We start from the raw sequence: 19,464 nt of genomic DNA on the forward strand, positions 1-19,464 counted from the left end.
TGGGTCTACAGCTGACAGGCCAGATCTGAGCAGCATTTCTGGTCAGAGGGGTTAATCACCAGATTTTAGGTGTTAGGAGGCCTCCATTATGGGTCAGTTGTCTAAGGTTTTTCTTCTCTGTTCCTGGTGTGGTTTGAAGTGTGAATCGACAGCCGGAAGCTTAGGTGCTGTATCCAGAGCCAGATCCTCTCCATTGGGCTTGGCATCCCGTCTTCCACCTCTGTGACCCTCCCTTCCCATCTTCTTCCTACTCTAGCCTCCCTGGACAGATTGTTTTTTTTTATGTGAATCCCCCAGCACTCCCCCAGTATCACAGCCCCTAATTTATGCTTAACATTTTCAGCTAAGGCCTCTGTCTCATCATGCTTGACAGTCAGCAAAGGTTAATGTATGTGTATTCACCGGTACACAGAATAATTCTCTTCTTTACAGTTTCTCATATACAGTAGCCTATAGTCATAAACACTTTGACCACAGCACTCCTAAACCAGAGGTGGAATTGTTACACATTGGGAAGAAAATGTGTGTTCCCTGTCAATCTGGATCCAGTCCCCCAAGCCCTTCCCTACACTGGCTTTCTAGACAATGAAATGTGTTTGGGTTACAGAACAGGTGTGCCTCAGACCCTTCTCCACAGCCTGACTTGTTCCCAAGGCCACCAAGTGCTTGTGTGAGGAGCCACATCAAAGTCCTTATTCTGTACATTTATATTTGTTTTTTTTTTCTCCTCAAAGAGCTCAGAGTGCTCTGTCTCCCTCCCTGTTTCTCAGAGACTCTTCTGTATTTCTCATACCTGCAGAATATTCCTGATTGTGCAAAAGGAGGCTGGTGGTCTTAGTGTCATTTCTTATGATAACTCATAAAGTGGAGAGAGGTTCTGACTTTGCCCCAGATTTTGAATTTGATTTGCAGAGTCCAGATGAAATCCCAGGTCTTCTGATCTTGAAGCTCATACAGTCTTGGCCAGTGTCCAGATGTTATTTGAGCTGCAGAACTTGAAAGGCTGCTTACTTCCTTGTAGTATTTTACCACAGACTGCACACGTTAAGTCAGGAATTTCAGGAAGTGTGGTAACTCTGAAAGATAATTTAAAGAGATATGAATTGCTGAGTCATGCAGAGGCTTCTTCCAAAAACAAGTGAGAGGCAGTATGGTTTTTTATATGCCTATGGTTTTTTTATATCTTGAGATTTTAAATCAGTTTCCTGCCCTTTTTACCTTCTTAATCTCTTATTTCCTTCCACTAAATTGTTCTTAAAAATTATTGATTTGGCAAGTCAGTTTTCGCAGTGAACATTTAGCCTGTTAATGAATTGTGAAGGAATTTGATGTCATTTTCCCTTTCTATCGCTTCACCTTTCATGTCTTTCCCTATGCCATAGTGTGACTCATTTGTTCTTTCCCTAAGGATCTGGAAATTAAACCATGTTATTGAGAAGAGAAGAAATAGAACAGTCTGATTATCTTTTACATCAAGTTATTCTGGGGAGGATATTCATGTGGATATGTGAACATATTTATAATATAGGTATATTCCTATCCATATGTATGATTTTTATATAAATATATGCTTTTATTCATTCAGCAAAGTTTATTGGGAAAAGGAAATGGCAACCCACTCTAGTATTCTTGCTTGGAGAATCCCATGGATAGAGGAGCCTGGTGGGCTACAGTCCACAGGGTCGCAAAAATTTGGACATGACTGAGCGACTACACTTACTTACTGAATGCTAGACTTATGAGCTGGGTTCTGGGAATCCCACAGACATGATCCTTTTGCCCTCTTGGAGCCTGCAGATGTGAAGGAGTCAAGCAAATGCACGTAATTACATATATGTGGTCATGTCTTTAATTATATGTGAGGAGGAAGTTTAACATGATGGTTAAACTCAGGCAGTTTGGGAGTTGGATCTGGTTTCCTATCTTAGCCACCTACCCGCTGATCAAGCTGGAGCAAGTCACTTAAATCCTCACGCAGCTTCCCCATCTGTAAGTGAGAAATAACAGTACCCCTTGTGGAGAGACTGAGAGATTTCAACGAGGTACCACAAAGAAATTGTTTAGTGTAGTGAATGGTATGTAGTAAACACTTGATAAATCTTAATCATGACTAGTTTTTAATATGCAATGAAAATTTCAGTGAGCTGTGAAATGGCAGCTCACTCTGAAATCTAATTCATGAAAGACAGTTATTCTGGGCCTTTTTAGGGATGTGGAAACAAGATAAGACATCTGGTAGCAGGCAACTATACGCTTCTTTCTGTGGACAGTCTCTGCTTTATACACACTAAAAAAAGTAAACACTGTTTCTAATGAAGTGACAGAATTGGACACTTAGCACTTGTCTACTTTCACAGTATACCAAGTAAAATCATGGAAGTAATCAAGTATTCTTTGCAGAAAATGTTTAACTAAAAATATGATTTGGTATAAACTAATTGCTTATACTCTCTCATAACTTGCTAATGAGTTGTCACTGAAGAACACAGAACATTGTGAGTATAAGAGAATGTGATATACGAAATCCTTACGAAGACTGTAAACTGGTTTTGTCATTTCTCAAGTGCTTTAGAGCCATATCTGTTTGCAGGCAGGACGGAACAGTTTCACAGCATCATTCAGAGAGAAGCAAGTGACTGAATGTGGAGTAGACCTTTCAGCAGATGTAGTCTGTACCCTGCGATCTTGGGTACACTTTCACTGTCCCAGAAGTCACCTTTCTTTAGGATGATGCTACTGTGTACCATAAGGGCTTCCCAAGTAACTCAGTGGTAAAGAATCTACCTGCTAGTGTAGGAGACGTGGGTTAAATCCCTGAGTCAAGAAGATCTCCTGGAGGAGGAAATGGCAACCTGCCCCAGTATTCGTGCCTGGGAAATCCCATGGACAGAGGAGCCTGGCGGGCTACAGTCTATAAGATCACAAAGGGTCGGACACAACTTAGCGACTTAACAACAGCAGCTATATATTGTGCCTTGTTTAGGATGAAACAAACTGATTTCTCTGTTTTTCAGAACCAGCCCCTCCAGGATTGGATAGACTGTGAATGCTCTTTTGTGTAGTATGTTAGCATATTAAGCTTTCTGGAAGTAAAGAACTACTTGCATTATTGGATGACAAATTCTGTTTAGCAATGTATACTATCAGCAGATTATGAGAAAGTTAGTTCTTGGTTGTGGAAATCCAGTGTGTTACTTGTTTTCTCTTTATAGTTGCTTCCTCTGTGTTTAGGTTGACAGGTTTTTAGCATTTAGTTATTTTATGGCCTTGTGTTGAAAAACTACCATGGATTTTCACAATCATTGTGATCCATATCTCAAATAAAACATATGTATCTACCATTGTATAAGTCATAGCGTTAACCATTTTCTTGGGACTTTGCTGCTTTTTCTCTTCTCTTTCCTTCCTCCAGAGAGGTTGGATAGAGTGACCGTAGAAGCTGAGGTCCTTGGCCACCCCTTACCCACAAGGATGATGACTATTAAAAAAAAATGGTGCAACTTCTTAGAAAAACAACATAGTGGTTCTTCAGAATGTTAAAAATAGAACTCTGTGATCCTACAATGCTACTTCTGAGTGTATGCCGCACAGAATTTTTCAACAATTATTTCATTTTAGTTTTTAAAATTGAAATATAGTTGATTTACAATATTGTTAGTTTCACATGTATAGCAGACTGGTTCAGTTACATAAATATATATATATATATTCTTTTTCAGATTCTTTTCCCTTACATAATAGGTTATTATGAAATATTGAGTATAGTTCTCTGTGCTATGCAGTGGGTCCCTGTTGATTTTCTGTTTTACATATAGTAGTGTGTCTATGTTAATTGCAAACTCCTCATTTATTCCTCCTCCTGCTTTCCACTTTGGTAACCATAAATTTGTTTTCTATGTCTGTGAGTCTGTTTTGTATATAAGTTCATTTGTATCTTTTTTTTTTAAGATTCCACACAGACGTGATATCATTTGTCTTTCTGTGTTTGACTTACTTCACTTAGTATGATAATGTCTAGGTCTATTCATTTTGCTGCAAATGGCATTATTTAACTCTTTCTTATGGCTGAATAATATGTGTGTATGTATCACGTCTTCTTTATCCATTCATCTGTTGATGGACTTTTAGGTTCATTCCATATGACTATTGGAGATAGTGCTGTTATTAACACTGGGGTGTAATTTTTTTGTTTTTGTTTTTGTTTCTTTTTTAAAAAGTCTTCTGTAAATCCTGAAATCTTTAACTTTGCTGTATTTATTTATTTGCCACGCAGTTTGTGGGATCTTAGCTCCCCACCAGGAATTGAGTCCAGGCCCACAACAGTGAGAGCACAGAGTCCTAACCACTAGACCACCAGCGAATTCCCCGAGTGTATTTTTTCAAATTATAGTTTTCTCCAGATACATACCAGCGAGTATGTGTTGGATCATTGGGATTGGTGGATCATATGATGGCTCTATTTTTAGTTTTTTAAGGAACCTCCACACTGTTCTCTGTAGTGGCTGCACCAATTTACATTTCCACCAACAATGTAGAAGGGTACATTTTTCTCCACACCCTCTCCAGCATTTATTATTTGCAAACTTTTTGATGATGGCCATTCTGGATTGGTGTGAGGCCATTCTACTGCATCATAGCTTTGGTTTGCATTTCTCTAATAATTAATGATGTTGAACATCTTTTCATGTGTCTTTGACCATATATATATATCTCCTTTGGAGAAGTATCTATTTAGATCTTCTCCCCACTTTTTGGTTGGGTTCTTTTTTTCTTTAAATATATTGAGCTGTATGAACTATTTGTGTATTTTGGCAATTAATCCCTTGTTAGCACATCATTTGCATTCTTTCACATGTAGCTGTCTACCACTTATTGAAGAGATTGTCTTTTGCTCAGTGTATTCTTGCCTTTGTCATAGATCAATTGCCTATGTAAGTGTGGTTGTATTTCTGGGTTCTCGCTCTTGTTCCCTTGAACTGTGTCTGTTTTTGTGCCAGTACCATACTGTCTGAGTACTGTAGCCTTGAAGTATAATCTGGAGTCAGGGAGCATGATTCCTCCAGCTCCCTTCTTTCTTTTCTAGATTGTTTTGGCTGTTCAGGGTCTTTTGTGTTTCTGTGCGAATTAAAAAAAAATTTATTTTAGTTCTGTGAAAAATGCCACAACACTTCTGATACCAGATGTGTAACGTTTTCCATGCCTACTCTCTGGACACCATCTGGATATCTTTTGTTCAGTTCAGTCTGATGCTGACCACATGGAGTCAGCACAGACTCCAAGGTTTAAGGGCTCAATCCTGCAAGTCTGCCCCACTTCAGATGCCAGTCCAAGTATTGGGTTCTCTGGGTGCCTGCACTTCTATCTGAGGTGGCTCCTAGGTCAGGAGTTCCCACAGTGCTCCCCTTTCAGATTTGATAATGTGCTAGAACAGTCCATAGATCCCTTTACTTACTATCACGGGTTTATAATAAAGGATACCAACGAACAGCCAGATGCAGAGATACACAGGAGAGTATCTATGGGGTCCAGGAGAGTCCTACACACAGGAACTTCTGTCCCTGTGACTGTGGGGTGTACCACCCTCCGAGCACATGAATGTGTTCACCAATTCAGGCTCTTCAGATACCATTGTTTGGTTGTTTTATGGAGGTCTCGTTACATAGGTATAATAGATTCAACTCTTGGCCATTGGTGGTTAGGTTCAATCACCAGAACCCCTCCCCTCCCCGGAGATCTGTGACAGAAAGTGAAAGTTGCTCAGCTGTGTCTGACTCTTTGTGACCCCACGGACTAAACAGTCTTTGAAATTCTCCAGGCCAGAATATGGGAGTGGGTAGCCTTTCCCTTCTCCAGGGGATCCTCCTGACTCAGGGATGAACCCAGGTCTCCCACATTACAGGCGGATTCTTTACCAGCTGAGCCACCAGGGAAGCCCCAGAGATCAAGGGGTGGAGCTAAATGTTCTAACCTGCTAATTGCACCTGGATCTCTCTGCCTGACCAGGGCCCATCCAGAATTTACCTAGGGCACCCCCCCCCACCCGCCCAGCTACCAGTCATCTTATTAGCACACAGAAGACACAAGTCACTCTGGAGAATCAGTACAAAGACAAAATATGTAATTTCCCATTGCACCACAGGGTTCTCTACTATCTTACTCTTCATTCAAACCTTTCCCCCTTTTTTTGTTGAATCTCTGCTTTTTGACCAAATGCAATTATATAGAAACTTAAGCGCAAGGCATACATCCACTGGTTCAAATAATATTGACATCTATAGTCTCAGCCACTGTTTAAGGCTCAAATGATAAAGCAGGGAATAGAGCAGAGTCTGTGGTGTCAAGATGCCTGCCCTATTAGGAGAAGGAAAGCAATTTGTAATTTGTCACCAGTAGTAAGTGTTAGTGTATTTCATTTTTTCTTGCAGTGTTCTGACACCACATGTGTGTGTTTTTACCTGATATCAAATATTTAATTTTTCTCTAACATGAGCTGGGTGTCCAGAGATTCAGTCCAGTTCTGATGCTTACTCCTGGAGTTATCACAGACACAACAGATTATGAACTCAATCCTACAAGTCTTCCAATACTTCATATGCCAGCTGAAAATGGGGTACCCAGGCTCCCCACACTTCTGCCTGGCAGAATGTGAATTTGGGGGTTCAGATGAGCCCTTAGCTCAGGCTTGGTAATATACTAGAACAACTCACAGAACTCAGGAAAACACTTTACTTATGATTGCTGGGTTTAATTTAAAGTATACAACTCAGAAGAGGCAACAAAAGAAAGATTCTCATCTTTCTCTTCCAAGGATCTCAGGAGCTCTGAGCCAGGAACTGGGAACAAAGACCAAATATTGGCATTTTGATACCACAGCAAGGAAGAAGGGGGACGTCTAGGGTAGGAGGAGAGAGAGTGGAGTGATGGAAGGTGGAGGAGGGGGTGTGATATTTCAGGCTGTCTGGGGGCTTGTCATTTGACAGAGACAGTAAATGGTGTGTGAAGGCTGAGAGAAGAGTCAGAAAGAGCTGTAAGTGCAACGGACAATGATATCATGAGGGACTCAAGAAAAGGGATAATGGGAAACAGACCAACGTCATGTTGCCTTGGGAAGCAAGACCAGGGGACTTGCCTGCCGGTCCAGTGGCTCACACTGCAATCCCAGTGCAGGGGGCCTGAGTTTGATCCCTGGTCAGGGAACCAGATCCCACTTGCCACAGTTAAGTGTCCGCATGTCACAACCAAAAGATCCTACATGCTCCAACTACCAAGATTCTGCATGCTGCAACTAAGGTCCAGTGCAGCCAAATAGATAAATGACAAAATATTAGGAAAAAAAGAAGCAAATCGACACGCTATTGTGTGTGTACATAAAGACACTTTCTATGCACCTGACATTGTGACTTACTGAGATTTCATGGCACCTGTCATTTGTTCTGTAATGAAAGGAAGATGTTGGATTTCCTTGTTATCACTTTATTTCTGAGGCATGCTTTTCCCTTGGAGGTATTTGAAAACCTTTCCAGTAATACACAAGGGAAGATGAGAACTTACAAAGTAGGTCTATGAAATGGAACAGGTTTTTCCATGGTTTGAAGCTGAGAATGAGATCCCCAAACCCCAGGGGATTTGAGCCAGAGAAACTACTGAAGGTATCCTCGGTATGTGGATGTCTGTTTAGATGGTAAGTGTTGCTACTTTAAATGTGTATTTATTCTTAAGTGAAAAAAGCAGATGCCTTATGCCAAGAGAAGTTCATTTGGAGAAGCACATCTAACAAGGGGCATTATTTCAGCTCTATCCTGAAGCTGATGAATGTCTTTATTTTTAAAATAATATGAACTCTCAACTCAGTTTCCCTTGGGCCTAGCCATTTTCTTGCAGTGAACTTGTGAAATATGGAAGGGCTTGGGCTGTTCAGACTGTAACAGTAGAATGATTTCTTTAAAAATATGATACCACATCAGCTGTTAAGGGGCACATGGCTGAGTGGCTGAGTGGGAGCCTGGAACCAGATGGCCTCGGCTTGACCCCTGGCTCCTCCCATTACTAGCTGTGTTACACAGGACAGGCAATTTAACCTCTCTGTCCTTTGAGTCTTCATCTGTAAGATGGCCCTGATAATGGGGTGTCCAAACATCCCTAGCCTGTGCACATGCCTGGCACAGTTGTTAATAGCTGCCCTATTCACTCCCCAAGGTATCCTTATTTGGACAATTAATTATATAGTTGCCCTCCCAATAATAGAACCTGCATCAGAATATCATTTTAAAAATTCAAAACAGTAAAACAATACCTGATTCTATTGTATGCTCAGTAAATATTAGCTGCTATTATTAGCTGTTACAGTTGGAATCAGTGTTTTAAATAACCAGTTTTATGTATTATCCCCCAAAGGAAGAACTGTTATATAGTCCTTGGGCTATGAAAGGGGCATATTTTTTTGGAAGATGGAGGACCACGGACACTGTGAGCTAGTTAATACCATGTTGAGAATTCTCTTCCTTTTTAGCCGGGCGTGGGCGAAACAAGTAGCATGGAGGAAATGACTGTTTTCATTCATTTCTCTAACAGGGTAATCACCATACAGCGCATGCTGGTTTTACAGAGAAAGTACTGCGGGGGTTGTTAATTTGGACTGTGTGTTTAATGTGCTATTCTTTCCAATCTGATCTCTAGTTTCCTTTCTTTGACCTTTCTCCGGGTGTCACCCTCCTTTTCCTCTCCTCATGCAACATCTAAAGCTAATTGCAGTCCCTTATGTTGGTCCCTGTGCTGGGGGTTGAATAAAATTACACATAACTGAAACATCTTATTTGAAGTACTGGTTTCAGCCACCCACTCTTAAAATCCCTTGTCACGTTTGACATCAGGTAACTGAAGTGAATTTTGGGTTTTTTTTTTTTTACGTTGTTTTTCACAAATGTGCCTTGGTCAGAGGTGCAGCTAGTCTGGAAGAGTCAAGCTGGATAAGCACAGGGGTGGGATGGATCTCGGCTTCTGGTCTTGTCACTTGCTAGCTGTGTGATCCGGATCTGTCCATTTATTCCATCTCTCTGAGCTTCACTATTCTTCATCCCTGGAATGGGGATCATGATACTTTCTGCTTCCCAAGACTTTTCTGAGGATCAAATGAGGGAAGAGATATTATGGTAGTATGTTCTAAGGCAGATTTCCTTTTTAAAAAGTATTTGTGTATTTGACTGCATCAGGTCTTAGCTGAAGCCTGTGGGCTCTTCATCGCATCCTGCAGGCTCTTTAGTTGCTGCACACAGGCTCTCTAGTGGCTGCACGTGGGCTTAGTTGTCCTACAGCTTGTGAGATCTTAGTTCCCCAACCAGGGATGGAACGCACGGCCCCTGCATTGCAAGGCTAGTCTTACCTGCTGGACCACTAGGGAAGTCCCAGAGTTCCTTTCTTGAAAAACAGTTGAGGTGATTGGAAAGAAATTCCTTTTAGGAGACACACAAGCAGACACTAGAAGAAAAAGGTTAAAAAAACTGCTCCTGTTGGTGTGTTTCTGAGCTGCCTATTGCTATAGTACTGGGTGGTTTAACAAGGGCGTTGCTTTACCATGCATGAAATGCTTCAAATCAGCAGTAAGATCATTTTTCTTTAATCCTGAACTTGAGAATGCCAAAATTAAGCCTATGGAAACCTGGATGATAAGATAGCTTAAAGGCTTGATGAGAAGTCAGGTGTGCAGAGAGCCCAGCTTTTAGCCAATCAGGGCAAGGATGGCTTAGCTCTCAAGGGGAGATGCACGCTTCTCAGGATCAGAAGGTGGAGAAAGAAACCTGTCCTTTTAAACTCCAAACCCCCTATAAAAAACTTCTGAGGAAACTTTTGACTCCTAACATTTGGGGGCTCTGAAAGTTTTTTCTTCTTTTAGCTTATTCTGATGTGTGCTTTCTCTCATTTAACTTAAAAATTGTTCTTACTATAGAAAATTTCAAACATGCAGAAGTTGAGAGAGTGGTGTATTAAATCCCCATGTCCTTCATACCTAGACTTAATAATTATCAGCTCATGGCTAATTTAGTTTCATCTGTATTTTCTTGCACTCATCCCTGCTCTCCTTCTCCCCTGGATTATTTGAAGTTGATTCCATATCTCTTAGTTTATTTAAAATAACATCATTTAAAAATCTGTTTATTTTTATTAAAATAGCTTTAATGTGGTATAATTTGCATAAATGTGATATAATTTGCATAGTGTACAATTTGACCAGTTTATATATGTAAATAAGTATATGTGTGTGTGCCGTGCACAGTCATATCCGACTCTTTGCAGTCCCATGAACTATGGCCTGCCAGGCTCCTCTGTCCATGGAATTTTCCAGGCATGAATACTGGAGTGGGTTGCCATATCCTTCTGCAGGGGATCTTCTTGACCCAAAGATCAAACCTTTGTCTCTTATAGCTCCTGCATTGGCAGGTGGATTCTTTACTGCTGTGCCACCTGAGTATAACTGTATATACTGATCAAAAAATAAATATGTATACACACATATTCATGAAACCACTGTAGTATAGGTAGTGAACATAACCATCACCCCAGAATTTCCTTATGCCCTTGGTAATGGCTCTACTTTGCTCTTTCTGCCTCTAATACTCCAGCAATTGCTGATCTGCTTTCTGTCATAGTAGATTAATTTGTATTTTGTATGTTTTAGAGTTCTAGATAAATGGAATGTACAGTATGTACCTATTTTTTTTGGTCTAGCTTCTTTCACAGTGGCATAGTTTTTATTTATTTAACAAATACCATTGTGCTCCTGTTGGGTACCATTTTGGAAGTTGCAAGACCTCTTAGGAGACAGTTGTGATAGTCCAGGTAGAACAGGGAGCAGGTGGTTTGGAGCAGGATGGTTACTGTGGAGATGATAGCTGCCATCCGCTAGAGATCTGCTCTGGAGGTAGAGCTCATCAGACCAGCCGGATGTGGGGTGAGAGAGAGGGAGGAATCAAGAATCACTCCTCAGGATTCTTGCTCGAGCAGATGGATAGGATGTAGTGAAATGGAGGGAGACTCTGAGAAATAGGCCTGACTCTGTCCTAATTTCATCCTTTACTGGGTGTCCATTGGTTTTTTCACAGTTATTATCATTGGTTGATCTGAGGCAGTATCAAATCTGCAGATGAAAACAGTATTTAGTGTTTAAGATATTCACCAAATTGCTAGGTCTTCTCACAGATATTATTAAATACAGGCCAGCTGCCATTGTGAAATTGAAGATAGTGAATTTCAGTTTTCTCCTCGGGTGTTGGTGATGTCATTTGTACCAGGAAAGGGGAACAGAGAGTAGTGCAAAGTCAAATAATACTTTCACTATATATGTGTATGTGTGTATAAGTAACCAAAATGTTTAGTTTTCACCTAAAAAGCAATAAATGTGCAAACAGGAAACTGATCAATACCAGGGAAAAAGATTAAGTAGAAACTGAGTGAGCACAGATACTGGATTTAACAAAGACTTAAAAGCAGCTATTATATTTAAAGGACTAAGGGAAAATATATTCAAGAATTGGTAGAAAATACTACGTGAATCAACAAATAGAGGCTAACAACAGACAAATAAAAAAGATAAAAGAAGAACCATGTGAAATTTCTAGAATTGAGAATATAATAACTGAAATGAAGAGTTAACATGATAGCAGATTAGAAATGGTAGGATGCCTAAATCAGTGGACTTGAAGGTAAAGTCAAAAGAAAATTTCTAAACCAAAGAACAGAGAGGGGAAAAAAAAACTTGAGACTGATCAACAGAGGCCTGTGTGACGGTATCAAACATTTGAACATGATTTTAACACATGTATAATAGGGGTCCCAGGTGGAGAAGGGAGCAAGAACGGGACAAAACATTTTTGCAAGATTATCTAAATACCAAACTTGATGAAAATTATCTACAGATCCAAGAACTTCAGTGAACTTCAACCAGGATAAACACAAATGAGAAATATACCTAGACATGTCATAGTCACAGTGCTGAAAGACAAAATATTGAAAACAGCAAGATAAAAGTACCTTATTACATACAGGCCAACAATAGTGTGATTAGTGACTGTTTTCTCATCAGAAACCGTAGAAATCAGAAAATGGTAGAGTGATATAGTCAAGAGGCTGGGAAAAAAATAAACAAACTAAGACTTCTATATCTAGCAAAACTATCCTATAAAAAATGAACATGAAGAAAGTCTGACTTTGGTTCTAGGAAAATGGAGTAGACATAGATTTCCTCTTCTTCCTACTAAATATGATGAAAACTCTGGACCCTATCTAGAAAAGGAGCATAAAAAGTCCCTGAAAGGTGTAAAGACAGCAGAGTAACTGCAGATCTTGGGCCCTAGGAACGACGTGGTGGTGAATTCCATAGGTTTTTCTTTTTGCCCCATGTATCCCAGACTTAGAGCTGAAGAAACCACCAACCTCCAGATGCCAAGGGGTGTAAACAAAGTCTCAAGAAAGGCCTGCTCTCTCTAGCCAAAGGAGCAAGCAGGAAACAGTCTAAAAACACAGTAGACTTCTAGTCAGTCTAAGACTTACTAAACCACCCTACTCCGTGTAGGCACCATAGAGAAACAACTGTTCTCCTGTGCCTGCAAAGGCCAAGAGGGACCTCATGCACCCTCATCAGGCTGGTTGAGGTGCCATGATCTACCTGCCAGTGTGGTGTCAGAGCAGGCCAGGTGGGGTGCCAGGCCTTTCATCATTGGCTGGCAGTAGTGAAGCCGACCCTTCCCATGGTGCAAGTGGATGTTGTATGGGGAGCCAGAGCTCTCACCTCCTCCAGCAGTAAGTGAAGAGTGTCCCTCCTGAGGTGACAGTGGAGACCAAGTGGGGAACCCGGACTTCTGCTTCCACCTGGCGGTAACGAGATGGCTGTCTCCTTTCCGCTGTCAGCGTGGTGCCAAAGAAAGCCAACTGAAACAGAATGCTTAAGTAAGAGCCAGAGGGACCTCCTCGGTGGCGCAGTGGATAAGAAGCCTGCCAGCGCAGGGGACGTGTGTCTAGTCTCTGGTCCGGGAGAATCCCACATGCCACAAAGCAACTAAGCCTGTGTGCCGCAACCACTGAGCCCACACTCTAGAGCATGCAAGCCACGACTGCTGGAACCTGTGCGCCTAGAGCCCGGTGCTCTACAACGGGAGAAGCCACCACAATGAGTGGAAGCCCATACAAAGCAATGAAGACCCAGCACAGCCAAAAACAAATAAATACATAATTTAAAACATTAAAATGAAACTCAGTGGTACAGTTATTTTGAAAAAAAGAGCCAGGGTCATGTAACATATAAACATTATCCAGGTTTCAACTGAATAATAAATTGTCATACCAAGAACAGGGGAGACACCAAACTAGATGCAAGAAAAACAGTCAATAGATACTAATATGTTTGAAACAAATGAAAAAAGAGAATAGAAACTTCAGAAAGGAAATAGAAAATATAAATGGGAACTAAAGGCAAATTCTAGAACTGAAAAACAGAATAACCAAAATAAAAGCTTTGTGAATGGGTTCAGCAGCAAAATGAAAGGGACAGAGGGGGAGAAAAATCAGTGAACTGGAAAAAAACAAATTATTCAATCTAAATATTGGAGAGAAAATACAAAATGAATAAATGATGTCTCAGGGAACTTTGTGATTGTTAAAAAAAAAATCATCTAAAATTTTGTCTTGGGAGTCCCAGAGGATAGGGGAAAGAGCATGGGTTGAAAGGTTACCCAAAGAAATAATGGCTGAAACCTTCACCAATTTGGGAGGAGACTTAAATCTGTAGTCAAGAGGCTAAGTGAATATTAAATAGGATCATCCCGAAGAAATCCATACCAAGACATACCATAATTAAACTTCTGAAAACCAGAGACAGAAAATCTTAAAAACAGCCAAAGAAAAAAAAAAAAAAAAACAGCCAAAGAAAATCATCACTTAACCTGTAGGGGATGAGCCAGTGTGAATGACACTGTGTGGGTTTCTCATCAGAGATCCTAATAAAGGGCAGAAGAAGTGACGCGATCCTTTCCGCCTGTATTCCTTATGGTACATGCTAAGTCGCTTCATCGTGTCTGACTCTCTGCGATGCTGGGGACTGCAGCCCACCAGTCTCCTCTGTCCATGGGATTCTCCAGGCAAGAATACTGGAGTGGGTTGCCATGCCCTGCTCCAGGGGATCTTTCTGACCCAAGAATCAAACTCGGGTCTCCTGCATTGCAGGCGGATTCTTTACCCCAGAGCCACCGGGAAAGCCCCCATATTCCTTATAGACATGATTATTTTTTATGTGTCGAAAACTGCCAACCCAGAATCCTTTATCTAGTGAAATGTCTTTTAGGAATAAGAGGAAATCAAGACATTTTCAAATGAAGGAAAACTACAGAATCTGTCATCAGCAGCCCTATCGTAAATGAATGTCTAAAGGAAGTTCCCTGAACAGAAAGGAAATGATTCAAGAAAGAATCTTTGAACATCAGGATGGGAAGGAAAAATATGGGTACATATCGTAGGCTGTCCTCTCAAGATTTACAAGTTTTGTTTGATGGTTGAAGCAGAAATTATGATGTTGATGTGTTTCTAAATATGTTTGGAAGAAGTATTTAATGCAATTATAAACAGGGGAAGCTAAAGAGATATAAAGGGAGGTAAATTTTCTGTACTTCACTGGAATTGGTAAAATAATACCAGTAGACTAATATTTTATATCTTATCACAGTTTTGTATATGTATAAATAAAGTAAGTATTATATATATTTAATACTTGTATAGTAATGTATACTATATATTTAAGTTATATGTTTAATGAATATACATATACTAAATATATACGTAAAACTGTGATTAAGCATTGTAAGTGAATAAAAATGAATTTCTTTAGAGAAATCTTTCTGCCACAGGAAGGCAGAAAAAAGAAAACAAAAAGTAGAAAACAGACAAAAGCAACAACAAAATGACAGTCGTAAGTCCTAAAATATCAATAATTTCATTGAAAGCACAATGGTCTAAATATTAAAAGGCACATTGGCAATGTGGATTAAAATACATAACCTAACTATATACAGTTCTACAAAAAACTCACTTCAAACATAATGATATAATAGATTGAAAACAAAATGATGGGAAAAGATGTTTTATGTAAACAGTAATCAGAAAACAGCAGGAATGGCTATTTTCATGTATAAAATAGACTTCAAAGCAAAGAAAATCATCAGAGTCAGAGAAGGACATTGTTTGATGATAAAACAATCAATCCACCAAAAGGATGTAATAATACTAAACATGCATGCCCCAGTGAAAAGAGCTGGAACAAAGGAAGCAAGAACTGATAAAACTGAAAGGAAAAATAGACTAACCTGCAGTTTTCAGTGGAGGTGATAATGCTCCTTTCTCAGCGATTGGTAGTATAACTAGATAGAAAATCAGCAAAGATACAGAAGAACTCAACACCGTCATCAGCTTTCACGTGGGGTCTTACCTGTTCCTGAGCACAGTCTCTGTGTTCACTGTGTATGTTTACTTAGGTTCTTGAATACTGGTGGTGAAGGTCATGCAGGCATGGCAGCCTCTCTTCTTACCAGGTATGTAGGCAGAAAGGTGAGGTGTTCAGACACTCCAGTCTGTAGCTCCTTTAAGTAGTTTTAACCTGCTTCCCTGGTGACTCAGTGGTAAGAAATCCACCTTCAGTGCAGGAGACCCAGGTTTGATCCCTGGTCTGGGACAATCCCCTGGAGAAGGAAGTGACAGCCCACTCCAGTATTCTCTCCTGGAGAATTCCATGGACTGAGGAGCCTGGTGGGCTACAGTCCAAGGGTTGAGAAAGACTCAGACACTACTTAGCGACTAAACAACAACAGATTGACCATGAGAGATGTTGTTAGTTTTGATTTATTGATCCTTTCTTCAGCAAAGAGAAATGGAGGCATTTCCCCCTTATAATAGTTTCCTAGAGCTGCTGTAACAAATTAACCACAAACTTGGTGGCTTGAAAAAACAAAAGTTTATTCTCTCACAGTTTTGGCGGCTAGAAGTCTGAGACCAAGGTCCTGGCAGGGCCATAATTCCCTTCAGAGTCTCTAGAATCCTCCCTTGTCTCTTCCTAGCTTCTGGCAGTTCCCCGGAACCCTTGGCATTCTTTGGCTTGTAGCTACATCACCCTAGTCTCTGCCCCCATCTTCACATGACCTCCTCTGTGTCCTTTCCTCCTGTTACAAGGACACCAGTCACTGGATTTAGAGCTCACCAAAATCCAATGTGACCTCATCTTAACTAACACAACATTTACAAATGTGCACATTCCCTATTTCCAAATTTGGTCATATGCTGAGGCTTTGGGTGACCATGAACTTGAGGGAGGGGGCACTATTCAACTCATTACACGCTGCTAGTAATGTTTCTGTTTTTTTGTTTGTTTTGCAAAGTGGTAAGCATTTCAAACAGATGTAGCTAATCCTGTAATCCTGCATCATGTTTTCTGGCAAAAATAGTTTTATTTCTAAGGATCGGCTGAGCAGTTACCTAGAGGACTGTATTAACTGCTGTGGTCTTACCAGCCTGGGGTGATCTCATTAGGACTTGTGTGTCACTTTGTTGAATGTCATTTTTATTGATTGAGGATTTGGTTCATATGAGATGGTGATAAAAGGGAACTATTTTGTTCTCACTCCTTCCTGTTAGCAAATCAGCTCCTTCTTGTTCTTGGATCTAACTTGACAAAAGAATTGAATCTTGTGTGCCAGCATATGCTGTGAGCGACTTTAATCAGAATTTAGACTGTCATTTGGTACATTATAACCCAGCATGCGGAGAACCACCCGAAGCAGTGCAATGCAAGAATCCCCAAGCGAGAAATTTAATGTAGGAGAGAGTGGCCATTCTGTGGGATAACAGCACAGTTATAAATGCTTTCATCTCTGCTTCAGTGAATTCTGGGTGATTATGCTACTTTTATACAATAATAAACTCACCAAGCAGAGTCTGTGGTAATGGCTGTCAGATTCCAGATATTCCTGGAAAGGATACTGTGGTGTGAAGTCATTATTTTCAGATGTAGTTCTTCTCATTTATAGCTTGCCCACTTGTAATCAATAAAAGTTTAACAGTGTAACATAAAGCAGTTAAGGGCATGGAAATAACATAAAGCAGTTAAGGGCATGGAAATAACGTTGGCCTTGCAATGGAATGAAGGCTAGCCAGTGGCTTGGTCTTTGACAATTTTTAAGTACCTGAAAATGCTTTGAAGGAGACATGAAGTTCTGCTCACAAGTTGTGCTCACAGTATGTTACTGTTTTCCAATCAGCGTGCTAACTATGCTTGGAGAAAACATGGTTCTTTTAGGTTCTGCCACTTAGATCTGGGCCTTTGACAAGGCAAAGGAAAACTCAGATTCCATGTTGGCTCACACAGTAAAGAATCCACCTGCAATGCAGGAGACCTGGTTTTGATCCCTGGGTTGGGAAGATCCCCTGGAGAAGGGAATGGCAAACCCACTCCTGTGTTCTCGCCTGGAGAATCCCATGGGCAGAGGAGCCTGGCGGGCTACAGTCCATGGGGATGAAAAGAGTTGAACACAACTGAGCAACTCACACTTTGAAAGAAAAAAGAAAACTGAGATGAGAAGCACTGTTCAGCCTTCTCTTATTTTCAGTAAACAAAGAGCAGGCAGCTGTATCATTGGTTGACTTTTTGTGTAACAAAGGAAAACCAAAAAACTCTTATCCCTCTCAGACTTCCCAGATGTGGTTCTGGTTTGTAGGAGTTTACTGCTAGCTCTCAGATACTCTTTGCATGGCTAACCTAATCATGAGGCTTTTGACCCTGGCAACTAAAACTTTACAGTGTTCATTTCTATTGCAGTTTTTCCAGAGCCCTCCTTAGAAGAAATAGTCTTACATCTTGGCTTGCTCTTTCTGGCTTCAGTTCTCATTATAGTGGTAGCCACCATTCAGTTTCCTATACTCTTGGTCTCTAAGCTCTGGAACCAGGCTGTCTCAGGGTGAATCCTCATTCTGACACTTGTTTAATCTCAGAAGTTGTTATGGAAATCACATGAGTTAATACTTGCAAAATACTGAGAGCCCTACTTGGTTCATAATAAGCACTATATAAGTGTTTTTGAGAAAGATAAACTACATTCTTTGTCTTGATTGTGATGGTGGTTATATGATTATACATTTGTCAAAACTCATTAGAAGTGTGCATTTAAACATTGTAAAAGTATAAGTTTATATAAATTATACCTCAGTAAACCTGACCTAAAATTTTTTTAGAGAGAAAAATTATATCTATTTATTCAGCTAGGAAAGGGTTTATAAGGTGTTGCACAGTAGTATTTTAAAAACATAATTCAAAGAGGCTTGCCAGTCTAGGTCTGCAGCCTGTCCGCATGAGAAGCTGATGTAAGAGATGTTGCCAGGCAGCCTCTTAGTCATCTAGGAAGGAAACACTCTAGGGTTTGGGTTGCTTAAGGTAGTCACAGAGTTCAGCAAAGAGTGGGAACTTGAGTTGGACCTCAGAGGATATAGGATTTGGAAGGCATTCGAGAAGGTGCATGGGTGCAGATGCAAGATCCAGGGACAGAAAAGCATGTGCCCCATTTAGGCAACTATGAGAGAGCTGGCTGGATTAAAGTAAATGCTCTGACTGCAGATGGAGAGGGGAATGGCTACCCATTCCAATATTCTTGCCTGGAGAATTCCCATGGACAGAGGACCCTGGTGGACTACAGTCCGTGGTGTTGCAAAAAGTCATACACGACTGAGTGATTAACACACACTCCCTCTCTCTTTCTGACCTTGGGGGGGCAGCTGTACTATCTGAACTAATGAGTTCTCTTCTTTTCATCCACAGAAAGGCCCCCCTTCTGGGAAAGACCGGGTGAAGAAAGGTGGATCCTACATGTGCCATAAAGTAAGTCAAGTCACTAACCTCTATTTTGGTGTTCTAACAGCAGGTTTATGGGTCCATTGTAATCATTAATCCCCAAATGTCCCATCCATGCCTATTAATACATCTCCATCAAAGCAAGAAAAAAAAAGAAGTTTGGGCACAGGCATGGCAATAAGTGATGCAAGAAGCAGAGGTTATAAATGGTCTGTTGTCAACCATATTCCATCTGTTGTATTGTGACCCTTTGAGAGATCTTTGTTGTCCCACAAATCTGGGTGGACTATATACCTTTTCCAGCATGGAAGTCTGGAACCACACCCTTAATTTATTTGAGGCTCCAGTAATTTTTTTGGCTTTTCTATTGCTATTAAGGTAAGAATTATAGGTGGAGGGTAGATTGTGGTATATTGAAATGGAAACATCCCAAGTGTTCTTGGTATATAGAATGTGCTTTGTAGAATAAACATTAATCTCAGAGAATGCTTTTTCTCTTTGGGCTGTGATGTCAGTGTCAGAGACAGTTGTTCTTGGCTAGTAGAAGTGACTCAGTGTTTCATGAGTAGCCTTTTTTAAGGAGTTCAGAAATT

The 19,464-nt window shown here is 40.5% G+C and overlaps 1 protein-coding gene across 2 annotated transcripts in view; it reads left to right on the forward strand.

Moving 5' to 3' along the window:
• The window catches only part of SUMF1 (sulfatase modifying factor 1), an 86,128-nt gene that overhangs the window by 55,024 nt on the left and 11,640 nt on the right, over positions 1-19,464 (forward strand). For both annotated transcript variants that reach the window (XM_043886227.1, XM_043886228.1), the window contains one exon: positions 18,839-18,898. In XM_043886227.1, coding sequence (XP_043742162.1) covers positions 18,839-18,898 — 60 coding nt within the window. The remainder of the gene's footprint in view (positions 1-18,838; positions 18,899-19,464) is intronic.

Source organism: Cervus elaphus, chromosome 24, assembly GCF_910594005.1.
Source record: "Cervus elaphus chromosome 24, mCerEla1.1, whole genome shotgun sequence".
Taxonomy (NCBI): domain Eukaryota; kingdom Metazoa; phylum Chordata; class Mammalia; order Artiodactyla; family Cervidae; genus Cervus; species Cervus elaphus.